General features: G+C 43.0%; 1 protein-coding gene across 2 annotated transcripts; it reads right to left on the bottom strand.

The window, feature by feature from the left end:
- Nucleotides 1-858: 858 nt before the first annotated feature.
- RNF34 (ring finger protein 34) lies at nucleotides 859-18,730 on the bottom strand. 2 transcript variants are annotated; one of them, XM_007529226.3, is made up of 6 exons: nucleotides 18,583-18,730; nucleotides 7,393-7,611; nucleotides 5,737-6,135; nucleotides 3,264-3,356; nucleotides 2,779-2,980; nucleotides 859-1,778 (listed from the first exon to the last, which is right to left on the bottom strand). In XM_007529226.3, the coding sequence occupies exons 1-6, from the start codon at nucleotides 18,586-18,588 to the stop codon at nucleotides 1,588-1,590; spliced, it is 1,110 nt and encodes a 369-aa protein (XP_007529288.2). In that variant the 5' UTR covers nucleotides 18,589-18,730; the 3' UTR covers nucleotides 859-1,587. The 2 variants fall into 2 exon arrangements, with proteins under 2 accessions (XP_007529288.2, XP_060049143.1); XM_060193160.1 differs by having other exon boundaries at nucleotides 2,779-2,977.
- Between the last annotated feature and the right edge of the window lie 3,194 nt (nucleotides 18,731-21,924).

Below are 21,924 nucleotides of genomic sequence, written 5' to 3'. Positions count from 1 at the left end.
CCTATTCCTGTGAGGAACTTGAAGTTTACAAAGGAAAGGCAGTTTTTAGCTCAAATCATACTTTCATATTGTGAGGGTAGGAACAAGGAATAGTCACTGCATTTCAAGAATTTTTAAAAAGTTAAAAGACATGGCATGCCAATTAAAATATAGATGCCAGGGGCCAGGGAGTGGTGCACCTGGTTAAGCTCACACACTATAGTGTGTAAGGACCCAGGTTCAAGCTCCTGGTCCCCACCTGCACAGGGAAAGCTTCACAAGTGGTAAAGAAAGGCTGCAAGTATTTCTGTCTCACCCTTTCTATCTCCCCCTCCCCTCCAAATTTCTGTCTAATAAAAAATATAAAAGACTCATGTTAAAAATACAGATTCCAAGGGAAAATGTTTACTTTCTACAAAAAAAAGTAACTTGTAATTTAAGTGTTTAAAGTATTTAGACTGTCAACTAAAAGTTGTTGTTGGCTAGTCACTAATTCACTGCTACATTTGGTCAGATTGAAAATCAGCATAGAGGGCAGGGAGAAAGCATAATGGTTATACAAAAAGACGTTCATACCTGAAGCTGTTAATTCACATGTTCAATCTCCTGCACCACCATAAACCAGAGCTTTGTGGGTGCTCTGGGCAAAGAAAAATCAGCATAGATTAAAATAGTAAATCTCTGGGGTTGAATTCTACCTTAAAAACTTTAATAGGAATTTATCATGGACCAGCACAGCACATGGTAAGCCTATTAATCTTAGTGTTAAGTCAGCAGCAAAGGTGACAATATCTTTAAAAAGTGCCTCATTCTCTTTAGCAAGGCACAGACACCTATCCATGCTGTACCCAAGTGAAGTAAAAACTCACCGGGACAATGTAAACAAAGCATTTAAAATCTAATTTTATTCCTAAAGTCAAATTAGCTAGCAGGTAGCACTGAAAATACACTTTCACTATACAAAACAGTGTAAACTGATTACACATTAAGAATTTAAAACATACATTTCTCTAATGAAAGAAGCTAGATGCAGCCCTTGCTATAAAAAGCTGTACCTGCACAGAAATGGACATAGTCTAAGGCCCTGGCAGGTGACTAGAATGTCAGTTGTTCCCAATTACATTTAAATGCAGAAATAGCAACAATATGGAAACTTACATTCATCAAATAGAATAGTAGCATTTAAAATACACATGACTAAAAGTGAACATTCAGAGGGGCTGTTGCTTAGCCTGTACCATGTTGGCCACTTGGGGACAGTGATCTCATCTGAGTGGTTCTGTTAGAAACAGGATGAAGGAGAAACAAGAGGATGAATGTCCTCCTTAGCTGTGGCAATGCCCACAGTCAGTCTGACTTCAGCAGCTAGTGATCACAGACCTGTGATGAAGCTGGAAGAACCTGGGAATATGCATGTCCACAAGCAGCCAGGTATTAGGGCAGGGTACGTGTTGCTGCAATTTAGGATGAATCTTTCAGCCCCCAATTAGTGAAGAGGATTTAAAAAATAGCTTCAGCCTTTGAACAGTATCTTTACAAACCCTTCTGTGTATTGAAATGTCTGGTATTGAGCTTGGGGGCTGTGTCCTCATGGGGCTAGCCTCAGCTTCAGGACTTAAACACATGCACAGCACGCACCACGTACTGCCGGCAGATGGGACACTCACTCATCCGCTTGCCACATTTGGTGCAGGTGACCATGTGCCCACACTCAAGCAAGACGCAGTCAATGACGGCATCCATACAAATACGGCACAAGCTGTCATCTTCCTCATCCTGCAGCTGCAGCCGCTCGCCATCTGAAAAGCAACAGAGCTGTGTCAGGGCACAGACACCTGAAAGAACCTGGCAGCCATCTGCTTGGTGACCCAAGGAGAGAGGCCCAGAATAGTCCTAACTTCTCTGCACTTTGGGTTCCTTCACTTAAAAATAGAAGCAATGCCTACACCTCCTTGCTGTTTTGTGAGAACAAGAAATGCTTAGTTTAGGGACAGGTTATGAGATGCCCAACAAATGTTAAGCTACTAATTTATTACCCCCATTAATTTTTTTTTAAGAAATAAGATTTTTTTAATTTCTTTATTTTCCCTTTTGTTGCCCTTGTTTTTATTGTTGTTGTAGTTATTATTGTTGTCATCGTTGTTAGATAGGACAGAGAGAAATGGAGAGAGGAGGGGAAGACGGGGAGAGAAAGATAGACACCTGCAGACTTGCTTCACCGCCTGTGAAGCGACTCCCCTGCAGGTGGGGAGCTGGGGGCTCAAACCGGGATCCTACGCCGGTCCTTGCACTTTGCACCATGTGCACTTAACCCACTGTGCTACCACCTAACTCCCCCCCCCCCATTAATTTTTTATCTTTTTTCCCCTCTTTAATTTTTATTAGCTAGGACAAATATTGAGAGAGGATAGGGAAATAGAGGGAGAGAAAAGATACCTGTAGATATGCTTCACCACTCATGAAGCAGACCCCCTGCAGGTGGGGAGTAGGGGTCAGACCCAGGTCCTTGCTTGGTGATATGTGTGCTTAACTGGGTGCACCAACTCCTGAATCCACCCCCACCCCAACAGCCCTTTAAAAATTTTTTTTTAATATTTATTTTCCTTTTTTATTGTTGTTGTGAAGCAACTCCCCTGCAGGTGGGGAGCTGGGGGCTCAAACCGGGATCCTTAATGCCGGTCCTTATGCTTTGTGCCACCTGCGCTTCCCTGCTGCACTACCACCCAACTCCCTCAAAGCCCATTTTTAAAAAGCTTAGAGAACAAGAGTATTGGATTAAAGGGGAGAAAAGTTACATACATGATTTTTGGTTTTCTTCATTTTCTTTGTATAACCGATTTACTTTCTCTACTAGCTCCCATTTTTCACAACAGCCAGAATAGTTGACAAAGTTCCGAGCAAGGATTTCTTTCAGCTGGCGAACACTCATCCCTTCTATGTCTTCAAGGCTTGACAGGTCAGACAACGAAGCTCTTACTCTGTTCTTTGAGAGGCCAGGCTTCTGAAATCAGAGAGTGTACATTACCTCTGCTTCTGTAAACCCAGACTTCAGTGAGCAAGGAAAACACATACTTCTCCCTTCACCCTTTGGTCAGCTTGGCCTTGGATATTCTCCCCTAATGACAGTCCCAGTCCTTTGATGTATCTTACATATCCTTTACTGTTGATATTGTCAATCCTACATTCAAGGTAGAAGAAACTTCCTGAACTAATCTAGCAAATTCACATGGGCAGCCCTCTCCCTATACAACACAGGTTGACATGTCAGAGAACCCAAATATTACCTGCTCCTCTAAGTCTTCTTCATCTTCATCATCGTCATCGTCGTCGTCGTCGTCGTCGTCATCTGTGTTTGCTGAAGCTATTTCAGTCTGTACCTACACACACAGTAGATCTGTAAGGTCAGAAATCATTTTCCTAATAGTATCAACACATATTTTATCACTAGGGAAAACTTCCAAAGATCCTCCCCAAGAATGACCCCCAACACCTGTCATACTTCTTGTCTTTGGATCTTGAATGCTACAATACCTCCCAAAGAGTAGGGCCCTACATAATTCAATGAACAATTAATTTTTTAAAAAATATTTTAATGAGAGCTACAGAAAAACAGAGACTAAATTATTGCTCAGCTCTGGCTTATGGTGGTTCTGGGAGTTAACCTGGGACCTTAGAACCTCAGGCATGAAAACTTTTTGCATAACCTTTTCCATTAGGCATTCTCCCCAACCCAATCTTTTTTTTTCCCCAATATGTATTTTTTTGGGGGGGAGAGAGAGAAAGTGACACCTTGACACCTGCAGCACTGCTTCACCGTTCATGAAGCTTTTCCCCATGCAGGTAGGGACTGGGCAGGGTCATGAATCCTAGTCCTTGCACACTGTAGTATGTGCACTCTACTGGGTGTGCCACCATCCAGCCCCAACAATTTTTCTTAAAAGTTACCTCAAAAGATAAATTTGTGAATTTGTAAAACATAGCCCCCAAGTATCAAGTCCTTGAGGAAAATGCCATCATGGAAAGTCAGAACCACATGCATATGGAACAGCACTGCTTCACAAAAGGCTACAAATTGGGAGGTGGGAGAGTAAGGGTATAGAACTTTGGTGGTGAGTGTGGTGTGGAACTGTATAAACTATCTTACAGTCATGTGACCTATTAATCATACATTTTAGAAAGTTACAAATGGCTGCTTTTTTTTTCTTGACACCTGCAGACCTGCTTCACCGCCTGTGAAGTGACTCCCTGCAGGTGGGGAGCCAGGGGCTTGAACCTGGATCCTTACACTGGATCTGCGCTACCGCTCAACTCCCACAAATGGCTGCTTTAACTAGATTCTCTAAGATAAACTGAAGTTGAAAGATCAGCCTAAGTGTCAGAAGTATTTAATTTGAAAGATCTCAACCCTACTACATCATATTCAGACATTCTAAGTCTTATTATTATTTATTAGAGACAAGAGGGAAGGGGTGATAGCAGACACTTGCAACACTGCTTCACCACTTGCAAAGCTGGGGGCTTGAAGCCAGGTTCTTACACACTGTAATGTGCACATACCCAGGTGCACCACCACACCCAGCTCCCAGACATCCTAATTCTACCACATGTTTTTTAAGATTTCTTCACTGATAGTAGTTCTGGTTTTTAGAAGTTCCTCAATGATTAGGTACTTTTTTTTTTTCTCTTAGGAACCCCAGAAATCTCTTCAGTTCTATACTTTCGTATTTTTCTCCTCTTTTGACCACAACTCTAAAGACAGTCTTCTTAGATTAACAATGTTCAAATAAATATTCTATGCCACTGGATCGTAAGCATCATACTGTAGCCTCCAGAGACCAAGCTAGCCCAGGTGGTGTCACATGTGCCCCCTAAATGGCACAAAAGCTGGTTGTTTAAATCATAATTATGGGCTTATTTGGGGGAAAAATAACTCATAGCTCAGTCACAGTCTAGTTTACGATGATTTATAAGGTAACCAAGGCAAATTTCTATTTTTGCCCTCCCCACCCCCCACCCCTTTTTTTTTAATACCAGAGCACTGCTCAGCTCTAGTTTATGGTGGTGCTGGGGATTGAACCTTGGCCACAGAGCCTCAGGTATGTAAGTCTGTTACATAAACCACTATACTTGGCCCTGGTATCCCTTTCTTCAAGGAAGAAAAATGTGGGGAGAATTGCTCAAAACAATTTAGTATCTATCTCAAGGTCATTCATATGTATGACTGTTAAGTATAAGCCCTTACATGTTAATCAGTGAGAATTAGCCACAGACCTCATTGGAATAAAACTGTTTTATTCCTTGAATAAATAAATACATTCCTTGAAACTAGGATATAACCACATTATTTCACTAATCCAGATAGCTCTTTCTCGTGTGTGTGTGTGTGTGTGTGTGTGTGTGTGTATATATATATATATATTTTTTTAACTATAGCAAGGTAAGTAACTTTTAGGTTAATTTGCACTGTTTCACACAGTGACACTTAGTAGCCCTGCAAATGTTTATATGCTACTTTTCAAAATTGTTTCAACAGCATTTACCTATGTAAAATAGAGAAACTGAGATAATTAAGGTCAGAGACTGAGCTATTTGGGGAGTCCTACAAATAGCCAATTTTGGGGTCACAGAGCTCCTAAGCACTAGGACTCATATCTAGAGAGCCAGAGTTCAGCTGGGTGTGGGTTCTGCTCTGCCAAGTGTCAAGTCCTAAAGTTCCCTTCTTGTTTAGCCAAAAGTAAATATCAGGTCCTCTCATACCTGTGCCAGTGCTCCAGATCCTAGGGTCCGATCTCCACCCATAAGCTCTCCCTGAAAGGTAGCAGTGGGGGCTGTGTAGTTTGAAAAGAATGAATGTGTAAAAAAGCTAGAAGTCTGGGACCTTGAAGAATTCATACTGCTTGTGTCCATGTCATCCTCAGAGCCGAGCCCATGATGGCACAGTACTAGATCTACCAAGTCTTCTTTTTCTCGACAGGTGTCAATTGGTATGTTTCTAAGGATGAGATACTGTCGTAGATCCTTCACTTTCAGTCGCATTAGCTGAGGGCGCTGAAAGGCCGTCTCTTGTAATAAGTGACAAGTAGAACATCTACGGAGATTTTCTTGTAAGACTGAACAAACGGAGCAAAAATCCTTCTTGCAGTCACAACATACATGCTGAATAAACAGAAAAGAAGCATTCACTGATAGCCAGATAAAAACCCTGGTAAAATCACTAGTTTTCCCTTTATTAAATTTTTTAGTTCTTATAAAGTCCCCACGGCACAGGACAATTCTCTCAGGTATTTTTCATGTTCCAAAAGCCATTCAAATCAAAACAGTTACTGCCAAAGCAGTCTGGATTCACAGAAGTTCAAACATAGACCTTAAAGAAAAACATACTCTTGTGTTAATGAATTAAAACCTTCCTACCCCTTGCTGCAAACATGTAATTAGCAGAACTGACTAGCACATGCAGCAGAAGCACAACCACAAACTCTCCTCCTGCTCTTTTCAAAGAGGGAGGGGAAAGTATAACAGGAAGAAACAACTGATCTCTCAAGGTCAGTTCAAGCAAAGGCAGTAATCTGTACCCTACAGAGCTATAATCAAAAGCAAAGCCATCCTACTAGTAAAACTCACAATAGAAACTAAGAGTGGTCACTTGTGTGTTTTTTGTTTTTTTTTTGCATTATTGCTACAAGTGAACATCCTGTTCCTTAAGTATTTCAAAAGACTGAACTGCTAATCAAGGGTTGTGAGAAAGCCTAGCATTATGACAGTACCAGAACAACTAACTGTCCTACAGCAAGGACTATTTTAGCCCAAGTGTTCTTTTTTCTTTTCATATTTACTTATTTTTAATGAAAGAGAAAGATACACACAGAGCACTGCTCAGCTCTGGCTTGTGGTGCTGGATTGAAAGCCTTTTGCATAACCATCATGCTGTCTCCCCTGCCCCTAATGAATTTCTAGTTTTGTTTTAGTGTCAAATTCAGGGCCTCGTACATGAGAAGCACTGTGTGCTCTACCTCTGAGCTACATCCCTGGTCCAGTAGTTAATTTGATACACTCATTTCCTCACTTGAACATGGATAAGGATGGATATATATATATATATATATATATATATATATATATATATATATATATACTTTTTTCTTTGAGGCCAGAGTTGCAATCAATAAATACTTTATGAACAAAATCAGACTTTTCCTTTTTCAAAACATGAGCGTTAGTAGAGACTCAATGTCTAAACAACTCAGTATGCTTGATCAACATGAGCAAGTCATAGTCTAGTCAGAACACGGCTGCAATCCAGTTCCTTCAACTTGAAAACTTTTCTAAATGGGAAATAATTAATGGGATTAACATTTTATACAAATTAATGAACATCCATTAGCACCTCTTATTGCAACATTTCATCTAACTCACCTTCTTTCTAAAGACTGAAAATGAAAGTCCACAGGCTTTACAAACTATATTAGGCCCTTCTGTAGGTGCTGATGGATAAGTGGGAAAGTCAGAATTTGGTGTAAATCTGAATGGACCGGTGCCTCCTGCAAATCCTGATTGTTGGCCTCTGACCGCTCCGGTTCCCATGACTTCATTCAGCAGCCCACAGCACGAAGCCCACATAGATGTGGCCCCCGCCTGAAAAGGAACACAGGAGTCACACTTGAAAGCTGAAGTGGAACCTAGGTTCTCTGGATTCTTCTGGGAGTACCATTCTGGAGAGGTGAGCTTGTCCAAACTAACTTTGAGATTATTTTTATATGCATCACACTATTTTGAAAGAGAGTTTTAAGTATTTACAGATTCTTTTAAAAATCTGATGCAGGGAATATTCATGATTTATTTTAAACAGGGAAAGATACAATCATATTTCAATTTTATTGAAAATAAGCCAGAAGGACAAATGCCTGGTGACCTCAGAGAATATACAGCATGAAACTTGGGTCTAACTGTGGTTTATTGCAACATGTCAAGGGATTCAAAGGTGGAGTGGTGGGAGTGGATTGAAAGACTGATGAGCGCAGTGGGTTAAGCGCACGTGGCGCTAAGCTCAAGGACCGGCGTCAGGATCCCGGTTCAAGCCCCCGGCTCCCCACCTGCAGGCAGATCCCTTCACAGGCGGTGAAGCAGGTCTGCAGGTGTCTGTCTTTCTCTCCCCCTCTCTGTTTTCCCCTCCTCTCTCCATTTCTCTCTGTCCTATCCAACAACAACGACATCAATAATAACTACAACAATAAAACAACAAGGGCAACAAAAGGGACTAAATAAATAAAAAATAAAAAACTTAAAAAAAAAAAAAAAAAAAAAAGACTGATGACCCAGTGCACTATGGTGGAAGACTCGAGCTGGTGGTGGGCATGGTGTGAAGACACCTATCCCAAGGAGATGAGAAAATACATGTGTATTGCACCAAAGCAAAGAACAGGGCGGGGAGGGGGGATCTGCAGGCTCTGGTGCATGACAGTGGAGAAGGACCTAGGGTAGGGTGAGTATTGTTCAGAAAATTGATAAATTTTACACATGTATCAGCTGTTTACTGTAAGCAATTAGTCTCCCCAATTAAAAAAAAAACTACATATGTGACAACTGTCTGGTAAATCATTATCTTCAATAAAGTTTTTTTTTAATTTATTTATTCCCTTTTGTCGCCTTTGTTATTGATGCTGTCGTTGTTGGATAGGACAGACAGAAATGGAGAGAGAGGGGGAGAGAAAGATAAGACACCTGCAGACCTGCTTCACTGTCTGTGAAGTGACTCCCCTGCAGGTGGGGAGCTGGGGGCTCGAACCGGAATCTGTACGCTGGTCCCTGCGCTTTGTGCCACCTGCACTTAACCCGCTGCGCTACCGCCCGACTCCCTGAAGTTTTTTAACTTTAATTTTACCTTCAAAAGAACCACATATAACATGCTCAGATATATGTACATCCACACAGAAAATATAGAAGCTTCTTTGTAATAATTAGAATATGCTTACACCTGGCTGGGGAGATAGCATAATTTTATTCCCAAGGCTCCAAAGTCCCAGGTTCAGACTCCCACACCACCATAAGCCAGAGCTGATTGGTGCTGAGGGGAGGGAGGGGCTATGCTTACACACACACACACAGTTTACTGGAAATTTTAACTTATCTTTTTTGCCATCAGAGTTACTGCTGGGACTCAGTACACACATGGCACCACTGCTCCTGATGGCTTCCTCTCCCTCCCCACACACACTCTTATAAAGGGTGAGAAACAGAAGGGAGACACTTGTGACACAACTTGTGAAGCTCCTCCCTACAGGTGCTCCTCTGTTGTGGCCCAGGACTTAACCAGGTCCTTGCACATTGTGATGCGTGCACTCACCTGCCAGGCCAGTATGTCAGAAAATTTTAACCAGTTCAGGACAGTGAAATGTTAATTGGTCATTTGCATAGTGTGCTACTTTACTATGTGTGTGACCCCAGGTTCCAGCCCAAGTCTCCACCATACTAAAGGACTTCAGTGCTGTGGTCTCTTCACTCTCTACCTCTGCTCTGTATAAGCAAACAAGTGAACACAGCTAGTACAACACGATGCATTTTGTTTGCAGGCATGAGGTCTCCAATCCTGGCACCACATGTACCAGGGTGTTGGTCTGGTTTCTCTCGTGAAATAAGTAAGTCCTTTAAAAATAAGTAAGATTGGGATTGAGCAGTGGCACACCCAGTTGAATGCACACATTACCATACAGAAGGACTTGGTTCAAGTCCCCCAGTCACCACCTACCAGTGAAAAGCTTCAGTAGCACTGAAGCAGTATTGTATTTCTCTCTATCTCTTTCTCTCTCTCTCTCCCTCTCCCCCTGTCCTCTCCCTCTCCCCCTCTCCTCCCCCTCCCCTCTCAATTTCTCTCTATCCTATTAAATTTTTAAAAATAATAAAAATAAAAGGAAAAATGGCCACTAGGAATGGTGGATTCATCGTGCAGGCACCAAGTCCTAGTGGTAATTCTGGTGGCAATAAAAATAAAATGGGAGTCGGGCGGTGGCACAGCAGGTTAAGCGCACGTGGCACCAAACACAAGGACCCAGCATAAGGATCCCAGTTGGAGCCTCCAGCTCCCCACCTGCAGGGGAGTTACTTCACAGGCAATGAAGCAGGTCTGCAGGTGTCTTTCCCCCTCTCTGTCTTCCCTTCCTCTCTCCATTTCTCTCTGTCCTATCCAACAATGACGACTACATCAATAATAACAATAACTACAACAATAAAAAATAAGGGCAACAAAAGGGAAAATAAATAAATATAAAAAATAAATTAAATTTGGGGGCCAGGTGGTGGTGCATCCTTTTGAGGGCATACATTACTTTGCACAAGGACCCAGGTACAAGCCCCCACTTCCCACCTGCAGGGTGGGGAGTTTCACAAGCTGTGAAACAGGTCTGCAGGTGTCTTATCTTTTCTCTCCCCCAAACATGATTTTGATTCCTCTAAAGTGATTATTCTTTTACCAAAGGATTCATCCACAAGTCCTTTTGAAGTGAAAAGTTGGGTTGGGGAGACTGCTCAGCAGTGGTATTGTGGATGCAAAAAGTCCTGGGTTCATTCCCTGGCATCTCATTAAAAAGAATAATACTGTCTGAAGGGCATCTATGTCTGTTCTTACTGAGTGATATTTCTAACATTCCACCTTTAGTTAGTATCCTTTTTATTTGACCATTTTTTCCTTTGAGACAGAAATTGAGATGGGAGGGGGAGAGAAACACCTAACAGCACTGTTTCTTGGATAGTGAAGCTTCCACTCATACCAAAGGTAGACGGGGGGGGGGGGGGGGGTTTGAACCCAGATCCGTGTGCATAGTAACGTGTGTTCTACTGGGTCTGCCACAGCCTAGCACCACACTCCAACCTTTAAAAAATATGTTTGTGGGAGTTGGGCAGTAGCACAGTGGGTTAAGCGTACGTGGCACAAAGCACAAAGACCAGCTTAAGAATCCCAGTTCGAGCCCCCGGCTCCCCACCTGCAGTGAAGCAGTTCTGCAGGTGTCTATCTTTCTCTCCCCCTGTCTTCCCCTCCTCTCTCCATTTCTCTCTGACCTATCCAACAACGATGACATTAATAACAACAACAATAATAACTACAACAATAAACAAGGACAACAAAAGGCAATAAATAAATATTTTTTAAAATGTTTGTTTATGAGAAAGAGCCAGAATATCACTCTGGTGTATCTGCTGCCAAGGCTCAAACTCAAAACTTCATGCTTTATCTACTGTGCCTAGGCCGCAACACTCCAACCTTCTTTAGTGTTCAGAAATTTCTAAGAGTTGAAACCCCCGTCACTAGTTTTACTTGAAGTACATTTCTTTTCTCTATCTGGCATATTTCTAAAAGTTAATTTCCATTTCCCCTTTAAGCTCTGTGTTTTCTGACACTCCAGTGATGAAGTGAAGGTGACTGCTTTAGTGATTCAGCCTCCCTAGTTTCCTTGGTGCAGGTATTTTTAGTCCTGTACCACAATGGCTGCTGTCACTGCCTCTTGCTAAGGAAATGCCTAGGCCTATGGAACTGCACTTAAGACAGCAGCAGTTGAACTCACTAGGGGACTTTAAAGAAAAATGATGCCTAGGTCTCAGTCCCAAAGATTCTGAATTAACTTGTCTGGCATATATGCAGCCTGGACCTTGAAAATAATGTTGATGCTGTTATTATTTTTAATTTCTGAGGTGTTTAAAATGTTAAGTCTAAAGGATTTCTCCTACAGAATCGCTCTTAGCATATACCTAAAGGGAAAGGGCCATGTGGTCCTCACAACTTGTGTGTACAGGAGAGGAACAAGCCTCTAGTGATTGCTTTCCCTCTCTGCTGCCCCTAATCCTTTTAGAAAAGCTTAATTTAATCTGGTTCTTAAATTAGTCCTTTTTTTTTTTTGTAGAACATATTGACATAGAACTTTCACTGGATGTTGGTGTCTTTATTTGCTCTTTTCAGTTTGATCCAAACTTTAAAAAGTATTTTAATGAGAGAAAGAAACTAAGCACTGCTCAACTCTGGCTTATTGGTGGTGCTGGGGATTGAATTTAAGACCTCTGAAGCTCAGAGGTGTGCTACTATCTGTGTATCTCCCAAGCCCAGCCCAGTTTTTTTTTATATATATATCCTAACATTCCTTTACTATTTTCTTTTGTAAAATACCAAATACTGGGAGAGAGGAGTGATTTCTGGGTCTGTCAAAAATAGCCATTGTTCAAACTATTTTTGTCCTTCCGCCTAACTCAAGAACCCACACAGAAAATTGAAGCCTCCCAGGCTTGAACTCTACCTCCCTGCCTTCCCTTTATTATGTTTCATCTTCCTGTACTTTACCTTAAAGTTCCAATTTAATGATTTTGTTGTGCGTGTTCCCTCTGGGGACCAGCACCCCTTGCAAGCAAATGTCACCTTGACTTTCACCAAATGATGCTTGAAATGTTCTGTATGTAGCTTTCTCCAATCAAATCTGTCCCAATTTTCTATTATACTTGTTAATTGTCAAGCAACAGAAATTCTAAAAGCAATTAGGGAACTATTTAAAAGAACATTTTTTCCCCTAACAGTTTATTGAATCTGGGGATATGTATATACGGCAGTGCAATAGAAACAGACATAACAATTTATTCTCAAAGCTCTTGCCTTTCCGCTTGTTATATTTCCTTGGAGTCCAGTTAATGATTTCTGGTTAGGTAGTAACCAAACAGCTTCCTTTTTTCTGCTCTCCCCCCAAAAAAACCTTTTAAATACCTATATTCGTGTTCTTTCTCTTTCCATTTCTATCTTTTCTATCCTCTTCCACAAGTTTAATCAGCCTACATCCCTGCTTAAAAAAATCCATTTCACTTTTGAAAGACATATACAGTTATTATATATGAAAGTGAGTTTTGCAAGAGACAAAGAGGTAAGCTAGAGCACCACTCTTGTACACTAGGCACCGAATGATGCATTACTCTCTGCTAACATTTTGGTAGTAAGATTAAAACACCCCATTTACTTTCCTCCTAGATTTTGAGTGGGTTAAGCACATGTGGCACAAAGCCCAAGGACTGGCATAAGGATCCTGGTTTGAACCCCCGGTTCCCCACCTACCAGGGGAGTCACTTCACAGACAGTGAAGCAGGCCTTCAGGGGTCTATCTCTCCCCCTCTGTCTTCCCCTCCTCTCTCCATTTCTCTCTGTCCTATCTAACAAGGACATCAATAACAACTACAACAATAAAAAAACAAGGGCAGCAAAAGGGAAAATAAATAAATATAAAAAAATAAAAACAAACAAAAAAGTTCCTCTTCTTTCTCTGCAACAGAAAAGCTGAGCATGTTCCCCCTATATTGTTTCTTACTAGAGAATAAATTAGATTCCCTCCCCTCTGTAGGAGTATAAAAGAGAGGGGATTGTTATTCACTACCCTACCAATTATTGCATGTGTGTGGGAATGATGGTTTCCACCACTTACACACTCATTTTATAACAGATCACCAATTTTTTTAGTTCTCTCAGGTTCTAACGTCTGAATCACACAATTTAATCCCAAGCCAAATAATCTCTTTACCTGACAAAAATGATAGGAAATATGTCTTCTCTGCAAGAGCAGTAACCCACCCTTCTTTGTGGCAATGTGCCACAGCTTTCAAATGACCTCAAAGTTCAGTTGAGTAAGAATGTGTGATCTAATGTGCTTCTAGAATGTGTGTGTGTGTGTGTGTGTGTGTGTGTCTGTCTGTGTGTTATTTCCAAAATGGTCTACTTAAAGAATTAACAAAAACTGTACCATAAATAAAGATGTGAGTCCTTTTAATTATTCCACCAAATGTAGCTAATCAGGAAGACTAGAATGAAGAGTAAGGAATGTTATGTGATTTCCAGGATTAAATGACAGTCATTGCAGGAAGAAAGAAAAGTTGGTGGGTAAAAACAGCTGAAAAATGATGATCTAAATCACTTGCTTTTGACTAAATTAGGTATATAATGCCACCTCCTAGAGTTGCTTGCCACAACACTAAGCATGGAAATATTATACACACATTTTTTTGGGTCATCGCTAGTGCCTCACTGCTCCAGGCTGACTTTTTCAAATTTACAGACACTACAACATGGAAGATCTCCCCAGTTTTGTAGTCCTCCCCTGTGGTGCACCAGGGGCTTTAACTTGGGTCACAAGCATGGCAAAAGGCGCAACCTTCCAAATGACCTATTTCACCAGCCCTCACACACTTATTTTAAAGGTAAGTCTAGAAGTCCCAAATTCAAGAACATTAATTTTCTTGAATGTTGTAAGAAGCTATAAGGATCAGGCAGGGATTCAGTTCCTTCAATAGTGAAAGTTTCCTCAGAAGTCACCCGCCATAAGCTTTGTTTTAAACTCCAAACAACCTTCAACCCAATGTCCTCATGTCAAACAAGATGCTTTAAATCTTAGCACCAGTGAGTTTTACAGTTTAAATTTCTTACAAAACTCAAACCAAGCAGAAGGAGAGTTGAGATAATAAGCAAAAAAATCTTTAGAGCCACTTGAGAAACATCCTCCTTAGAATGTGAAAGGATTTCTCATTGAAACTGCTGCTTCAGCTGAAATATAATACGCAGGGATTCTGCTTTCTTAATGACCATGCATCACATAAAAGAAAATTCTGCATCCTAAGTTTTTTTATCTCACATCATTTGGACATTAAGCAGATGAAAAACAGATTGTGATCTTTAAAAGGCAAGACATTTGGCAAAATTGATTTTTGCAGATAAGTGCTGGAGATCATAAATGTTACCTGCCTCATGTTTGTTCAACAGTATAACTGAACCTTAACGCCACTTCCCACCTTTGTCTCGGCAGGGGAGGCAATTACATTCAACAAATTACTTTTTCCTTAACAGAGTATGATTTGCATGTGTGTGCTTTGGAGTTCAATTCCAGCCACCACCTATACCAGAATGATAGTTTTGGCTCTATCTTTCATGCAATAACCTCCCCTTTAAAACCTTAAGATAAAGAAAGGACTACAAAAGCTGCATAAGGGCAAGATCTGGCTCACTTAATGATGGCCTTTTTGGTCAATACCAACCCATCATCTGCAGCCCTAGTTAAGGAATCCTTGGATTCTCACATAGATATGATGGACCTAGACCTCTAATAGATCCCTCCATCATTACTGATCACTTTCATCAGGAAAGTTACCATAAGCCTTCTCATGGCCCACTCCAGGAGCTTGTTCTCCCTATAAAGTAGCATCGGTAGGAATTGTCCCACTCTCTGAAAGGAGGCTGGGTCATTTTACCCTGCCATTTAAGGGAGACTGTTCCTGAAATGAGTACAACCTAGAATGTTCCCAGCTGTGACCAAGAACTGCGAGTTCAGACCAACAGGCTCCTGTGCTAAATATGAATATACATATGGGCCTTGGGTCAGGTTGATGGGGTAAAGTTAATTTTATTCATAGATTTTCTTTAAGTTTGGGAACTACTCTCTGTCCTAATCTAACTTTCCAGCCCTATTCTCAACTCTTGGCACCATCTTTCCAGACAGTTACTTTTGTCTACTTTCATGTTAACTAGCAAACTCAAGCAAAAACTACGAAAGTCATGGGCCCCTAGGAACATACCTAATAGACTTCCTTTTTTCCATCCTATGATCCATATTCTCACCTGCTCTATTTCTATTTTTTGGTTCCTGTTCATAAATTATTTTGTCCTGCTTTCTATTTTACTGACTTTCAGTCAGCAAGTTGCAGGTGCTATCATGATTCCATCCTAACTTCCCTGGGCATATGACCTCACCAATGTGTCCCAGAACCTCACCTCTCCAGAGCCCTCCCCCACTAGGAAAAGACAGAAACAGGCCAGGGCGTATTGCACCAAAATAAAAGAATCTGGGGTGGGTGGGTGGAGAGAATTACAGGTCCAAGAAGGATTCAGAGGACCTAGTGGGGGTTGTATTGTTATATGGGAAATTGGGGAATGTTATGCATGTACAAACTATTTACTTACTGTTGAATGTAAAACATTAATTCCCCTATAATAAAAAATAAATAAAATAAATAAATGGTAAAAAAAAAAAAGAAAGAAAGAAACAGGCCAGGGGTATGGATCGACCTGTCAACAACCATGTCCAGTGGAGAAACAATTACAGAAGCTAGAACTCTGCCTTCTGCACCCCAAAAAAGAATTTTGGTCCATACTCACAGAGGGGAGAAATGATAAGGGAAGATGACCAGAGGGCTCTGAACTACAACAGCAACAGTACCCGGAGAGAGAAGGAAAAAGGAAAGACATTCAGAAGTAGTAAAAGATGTAGGTATGACTTAGGAAAAGAAGGCAGGACCACAGGAGGAAAAGGGGGCAAATATATATAAATATAGACAAATAATTATAGAATAACAGTCAACGTATTTGCAACCTTGGGAGAATTACTGTTTCTTTTTTCCATTTTTTAAATTATCTTTATTTATTGGATAGAGAACCAGAAATCAAGAGGGAAGGGATGATAGGGAGAAAGAGAGACACCTGCAGCTCTACTTAATTTGTGAAGCTTTCCCCCTGCGATGGGAACAAAGGGCTTGAACCTGGGTCCTTGCACATTGTAATGCATGTGCTCAACTAAATGCACCACCAACCACACAAACTCTTTTTTTTTTTTTTTTTTTTTTTTTTACCAGAGCACTGCTCAACTTTGGCTTATGGTGGTGCAAGGGACTGAATTTGGGACTTTGGAGCCTCAGGCATGAGAATCTTTGTACAACCATTATGCTATCTACCTCTGTCCACTACTGCAGTTTCCAATAGAGGGAACGGGGATACAGAATTCTGGTGGTGGAAATGGTGTAAAATTATACTCTTTCAGTGTTGTAAGTCAATTTTGTCACTAAACAAAAAAAATGGAAAGTGTGATGTTTTATCATTTGCTCCACCCAGGTTCAAGCCCTGCCCACACCACATTGGAAAAATGCTGTGAGCTTTCACCTTTTCTGCTTGTTTCTTAAAAAAACAAAATAAATAAAAACTTGATTAAAATTTTCAATTAGGGTCTTCCCTGATTCTCTTCTATATTTAGTTGCTTAATAGGCCACAATGTGTGTGTGTGTGTGTGTGTGTGTGTGTGTGTACACGCGCGCACATGTGTTTTCAGGGCTTTACTGCTCCAGGCTAACTTATTCAGATACAGAGAGATGAGGGACTGAGAGAGAGAAGGAAAAATATCACAGCACCTGAGTTTCTTCCAGTGCAGTGGAAGCAGACGTACTATCCCAAGGAGCTATCTGACTGGCCCTCCGCTACGACACTGTTTACCTGCATAATGTGATAGGCCACAAAATTTACTACTACTATGAAGGTCACTGCACAGCTTCTTGGGTCTTAACAGGGATCTTTCAGGAATTAAAGTTCCTTTGTAGATAACTCGCTGTTCAAAAATTTAAGTGTTTTGTACCTATACTGGAAGAGAGTTAAAAATAAGTTATTTACAATGTCTTCATATTTCCACCGACATGTTTTCCTTGTCTGTTACAGTCAAAAGAATCTGTTCTTGGACTGTAAAGTTTTGTATATTTTGGTACCTCGAGTCACAGATTTACAATGTGCCTCTCTTCCAATTGGCAGACTACAAGGGTGGGGATTGTATTTTCAGCTCCCCTGCTTCTCAGTGTCTTCCCTCTTAGCGAACACACAGTCCATGTCCAGGAAGTCGTGGGCCGAACCCCCCCCCCCCAGTCTCTCCACTGGGGTCCCCGTCCGTCGTGCGCACACGTCGGAAGCTAGCAGTTCGCCTGTTTTCCTCCCCCAGCCCCCTCACACATCTCTTCATCGGGTTTCACCAACTCGCCCGCGGCTGGAAGAACGTCGCCTGATGACTCACTGCCACTTGCTCTCTCCGAGTGCGGGCAAGTGAATCAATACCTGGATTGATTGTCGCACACACAGTTCTTCCCAACTTTGAGCGAGCAAGCGGGGAGGCTCTCCCCCGCCGCCCCCTCGCCTCAAGCTTCTCACTCGGCGGCGCTCCCACGCTCACACCCACCTGCAAGGACTCAAGCTGTCGGGGTGCTCGCTGCGCACCCAGTGGCGACGGCGACGCACCCGGGCGCGAGGCTTAATTAACCGCCCCCTCCCCCCACACGCACACACGGCCCCCGGGATGCGATCCTCCAGGGTGGGGTTCCCGCCACCCCGAGACATTTCTAACCTGTGATCCCGGGCCCGGACTCGCGACTCCCCGCACCGTTTCCCTGGGCCCTGCGGTCTCCAGACCGCGACAGCCCCGCGGTGGCCGCCACAGTCGCTCAAGAACTCGGGGCGGGCAGAGGTGCGGGGCTGCTGCCAGCGCAGGGGTCAGCCCGGCCAACGAGGAAGCGGAAGGGCCCGACGCAGACAGGGGCCCACCCGCCGGCTGACCAGAGGCGCCCGGCGAGTCCGGGAGCCCAGCAGCGGCGCGCCGAGCTGCTCAGGCCCCTGAAACGGGCCGGGAGCCGACCCCCCCACACACACCACCACCACCACCACCACCACACACACCCCTCAGCGGAGCTCTCCAAGGTGCCGGCGGGATAACCGCTAGCCGCCGAAGAAAGCAACCGGCAGATTCCGGCCGAATTAGGACAAGCGAGGAAGGCTCGCCGGCTCCTCGGCTCTCTCACCTTCATGGCCGCGACCGCCGCGTCTCGGTCGGCTCTACACGGGAACTCCGCACCATAGCAGCTCCCCACACGGACGCCCTGCTTCGCTCCCGCCGGCGATTACAGAGCTTTCTGAGGAAACCGAGCGTCCGGACGTCAGGGGCGTGCTCACGCCCGCCGCGCCCCCCCCCCAAAGAACGCCGAGCGGCAGCCCAGCCAGCCAATCTGGAGCCGAGGCTCAGGGGGTCGGTCACCAGAGCCAATGAAATCGTGGGAGTGGGGCGTTTCCTCGGCGCGGCCGGGTGAGGAAGGCTCCATTCTGGAAGGAGCGCAGAGGGGCGGATCCGGGCAGGGCGGGAGGCGCACTCAGAAACGGTTTTCTTAGTTGGGCTGTTTCTCCCTGGGGAGAGGAGGGAGGGGGGAGTCCCTGAGCGGTCAGAGATTTGACTTCAGTGCGCGTGCAGACGGTGGAGTTTAGAGGGTGGGTAAGGGTGCCACAGATTTGCAAAGGCCGGCGGCTTGCGAGGCTTTTGTTGCAGCTCTCAGAGCCGGGCCTGGGGTCTCCTGCCCTGACAGGCCTCGCACACTTGCCTTAAAGGGTGTGTTGAGCAGTGGCAGCTGCGCCCAGGGGGACCCTAGCTTTTACAAAGCAAGGTTTTATTGAAGACATTTGAAAGCGCAAGGGTTCTCAGACCCCAACTGCCCTTACAATGTCACGTTCAAAGTAAGTTCTATCCTAGCACAGTGAGAGAATTGCGGTAAGACCTGAGAGTTGCAGAAACTGCAACCTGATCAGATGACACTTGGTTTCCCTACACTTTTTGCCCTCATCCCTAATCCAAACAGTATTTAAGTATTTAAATAGAGATAGAGATGTGATGATCTTAAGCCAGGATTGTTGTATTCCTTCTTATTAAATTTGGAACCAAATCGCCTCTATATTAACACCACTTTTCTTTATTGTTAAATTTAACCAGAGTGACTGGTTCTTTTTTAAAAATATTTATTTATTTATTTTTCCCTTGTGTTGTCCTTGTTTTTATTGTTGTTGTAGTTACTATTGTTGTTGTTGATGTCGTCGTTGTTAGGACAGAGAGAAATGGAGAGAAGAAGGGAAGACAGAGGGGGAGAGAAAGATAGACACCTGCAGACCTGCTTCACCGCCTATGAAGAGACTCCCCTGCAGGTAGGGGGACGGGGCTCGAACCGGGATCCTTAAGCCGGTCCTTGTGCTTTGTGCCCCGTGCCCTTAACCGCTGCGCTACCGCCCAACACCCAAGTAACTGGTTCTTTGTTAGTCACCCTATTTCCACAACTTGTTAGTGCATTGCTGTCCTGTGACAAGTTCCAGGGTCACTGGAAAATGTATGAATGTGCTTTGCAGAAGAAGCAAGTACCCCTGAAGGTGATGGATAGTAACTTTTGGAGACTAAACACCCTCACAGTTATCTCACTGCTAACCCTGTCTCTTATAATGAAGAATAAATAGTAGAGTATAGGCTTTGCTCTATATAGAATGATGTTTGATGAAACCATGACCCAGGAGGCAGGAAGACCTCAAGTTCCTGGGTTCCTCTCCCGGCTTGCCCCAGAATCCAGCTCCTGGATTTCTAGCCCTCAAAAACGTACTTTTCTTTTTTCTTTCTTTTTTTTTTTTTACTTTTTTATTAGTTAATAGGATAGAGAAATTGAGAGGGAAAGAGGATGGCCAGGACAAGAAAGACCTGTAGCAATGTTTCACCACTTGTGAAGCTTCTCTGCTACAGGTGGATGCCCAGGGCTTGAACTCAGGTCCTTGTTCTTGGTAACATATGTACTTAACAGATTGCACCACCACCTGACCCCCAAAACTCATTCTTTAGAGGGCAGGAAGGTTGATTTGAGCTTAGCCCTGGTCTCCAATTGCAGGATTGAATAGCAATAAAATTTTTTTTTCCTGTTTACAAAAGTTGGTGAGGAACCATGTTTGACTTTCTGTGGCACCAGGCATCCATGTTCAGTTTTCAAAGTTACAATCACCAGATATTCCAGTTCCAGCTGCTGCTGAAGTCAAGACATCTACTTACGCACAGTGTTAACAGGGTCTTAAAGAAAAATGTAAATCTCCTACCTAAAGTTTCCTCTTCTTATTCTCTGATCTTATGGAACAAGGTGCCTTTGGTTTACCAGGCAGATAGGTTTGAGAGATTTTGCTCTTCTGTTCTTACTTTGGCCAGATCTAAGTAAGTCCTGCTTCTCCCTCTCTCCAAGCACTATGTTTGATTTGAAAGGTGATACTCCTGAATTGGGACTTTTAGTAACAGTTTCCTTTATATGTACTATGTTAGGTTAAACACAGATCAGGACCCAGTTGAGTGCACATGTTTCAATACAAAAGGACCTAGACTCAAACCCCACATCATCTGCTAGGGGAAACTTCTTGAGCCATGAAGCAGTAATGCAGTTCTCGGTCTCTCTCTCTCTCTCTCTTTTCCCCTCCCCTCTTCATTTATTTATTTATTTATTTATTTATTCCCTTTTGTTGCCCTTGTTTTATTGTAGTCATTGATGTCGTCATTGTTGGATAGGACAGAGAGAAATGGAGAGAGGAGGGGACAACAAAGAGGGGGAGAGAAAGATAGACACCTGCAGACCTGCTTCACAGCCTGTGAAGCGACTCCCCTGCAGGTGGGGAGCCCAGGACTTGAACCGGGATCTTTACGCTGGTCCTTGCGCTTTGTGCCACCTGTGCTTAACCCGCTGCGCTACCACTCCCTCCCCTCTTCATTTTTTTCTCTTTCTACCTAATAAAGTATATTTAAAAAAAAACATAAACCAGGTGGGGGAGATAGCATAATGGTTATGCAAACAGACTCTCATGCCTGAGACTCCTAAGTCCCAGGTTCAGTCCCCTGCACCACCATAAGCCAGAGCTGAGCAGTGCTCTGGTGTTCCTCTTTCTCTCTCTCTGTCTCTGTCTCTCTGCACCTCACTCAAAAATAAATAAAATACATATATAGAAAAAAACATAAACCGGGCCAGGTGGTGGCACACCTGGTTGAGGCCACATGTTACAATGCGCAAGGACCCAGGTTCAATCTCCTGGTCCCCACCTGCAGGGGGAAAGCTTCACAAGTGGTAAAGCAGGGCTGCAGGTGTCTCTCTGTCTCTCTCCCTCTTTATAACCCCGTTCCTTCTCAATGTCTACCTGTCTCTATATAATAAATAAATAAAGGTAATTAAAAAAATTTTTTAAAGCATAAGCCAATAAATACCACTTCTTTAGGCTGAAATTATCTGTAGTTTAAGCTCGCATCTTACATGATTATTCTTGTGTAAAGCAATACTCAGATAATGTAATTTGACTTCTTATCTAGTGTAGCC

This window comes from Erinaceus europaeus, chromosome 6, assembly GCF_950295315.1.
Source record: "Erinaceus europaeus chromosome 6, mEriEur2.1, whole genome shotgun sequence".
Taxonomy (NCBI): domain Eukaryota; kingdom Metazoa; phylum Chordata; class Mammalia; order Eulipotyphla; family Erinaceidae; genus Erinaceus; species Erinaceus europaeus.
Note: the sequence above shows the minus strand (reverse complement) of the source record. Positions and strands in the feature narration are given on the sequence as shown.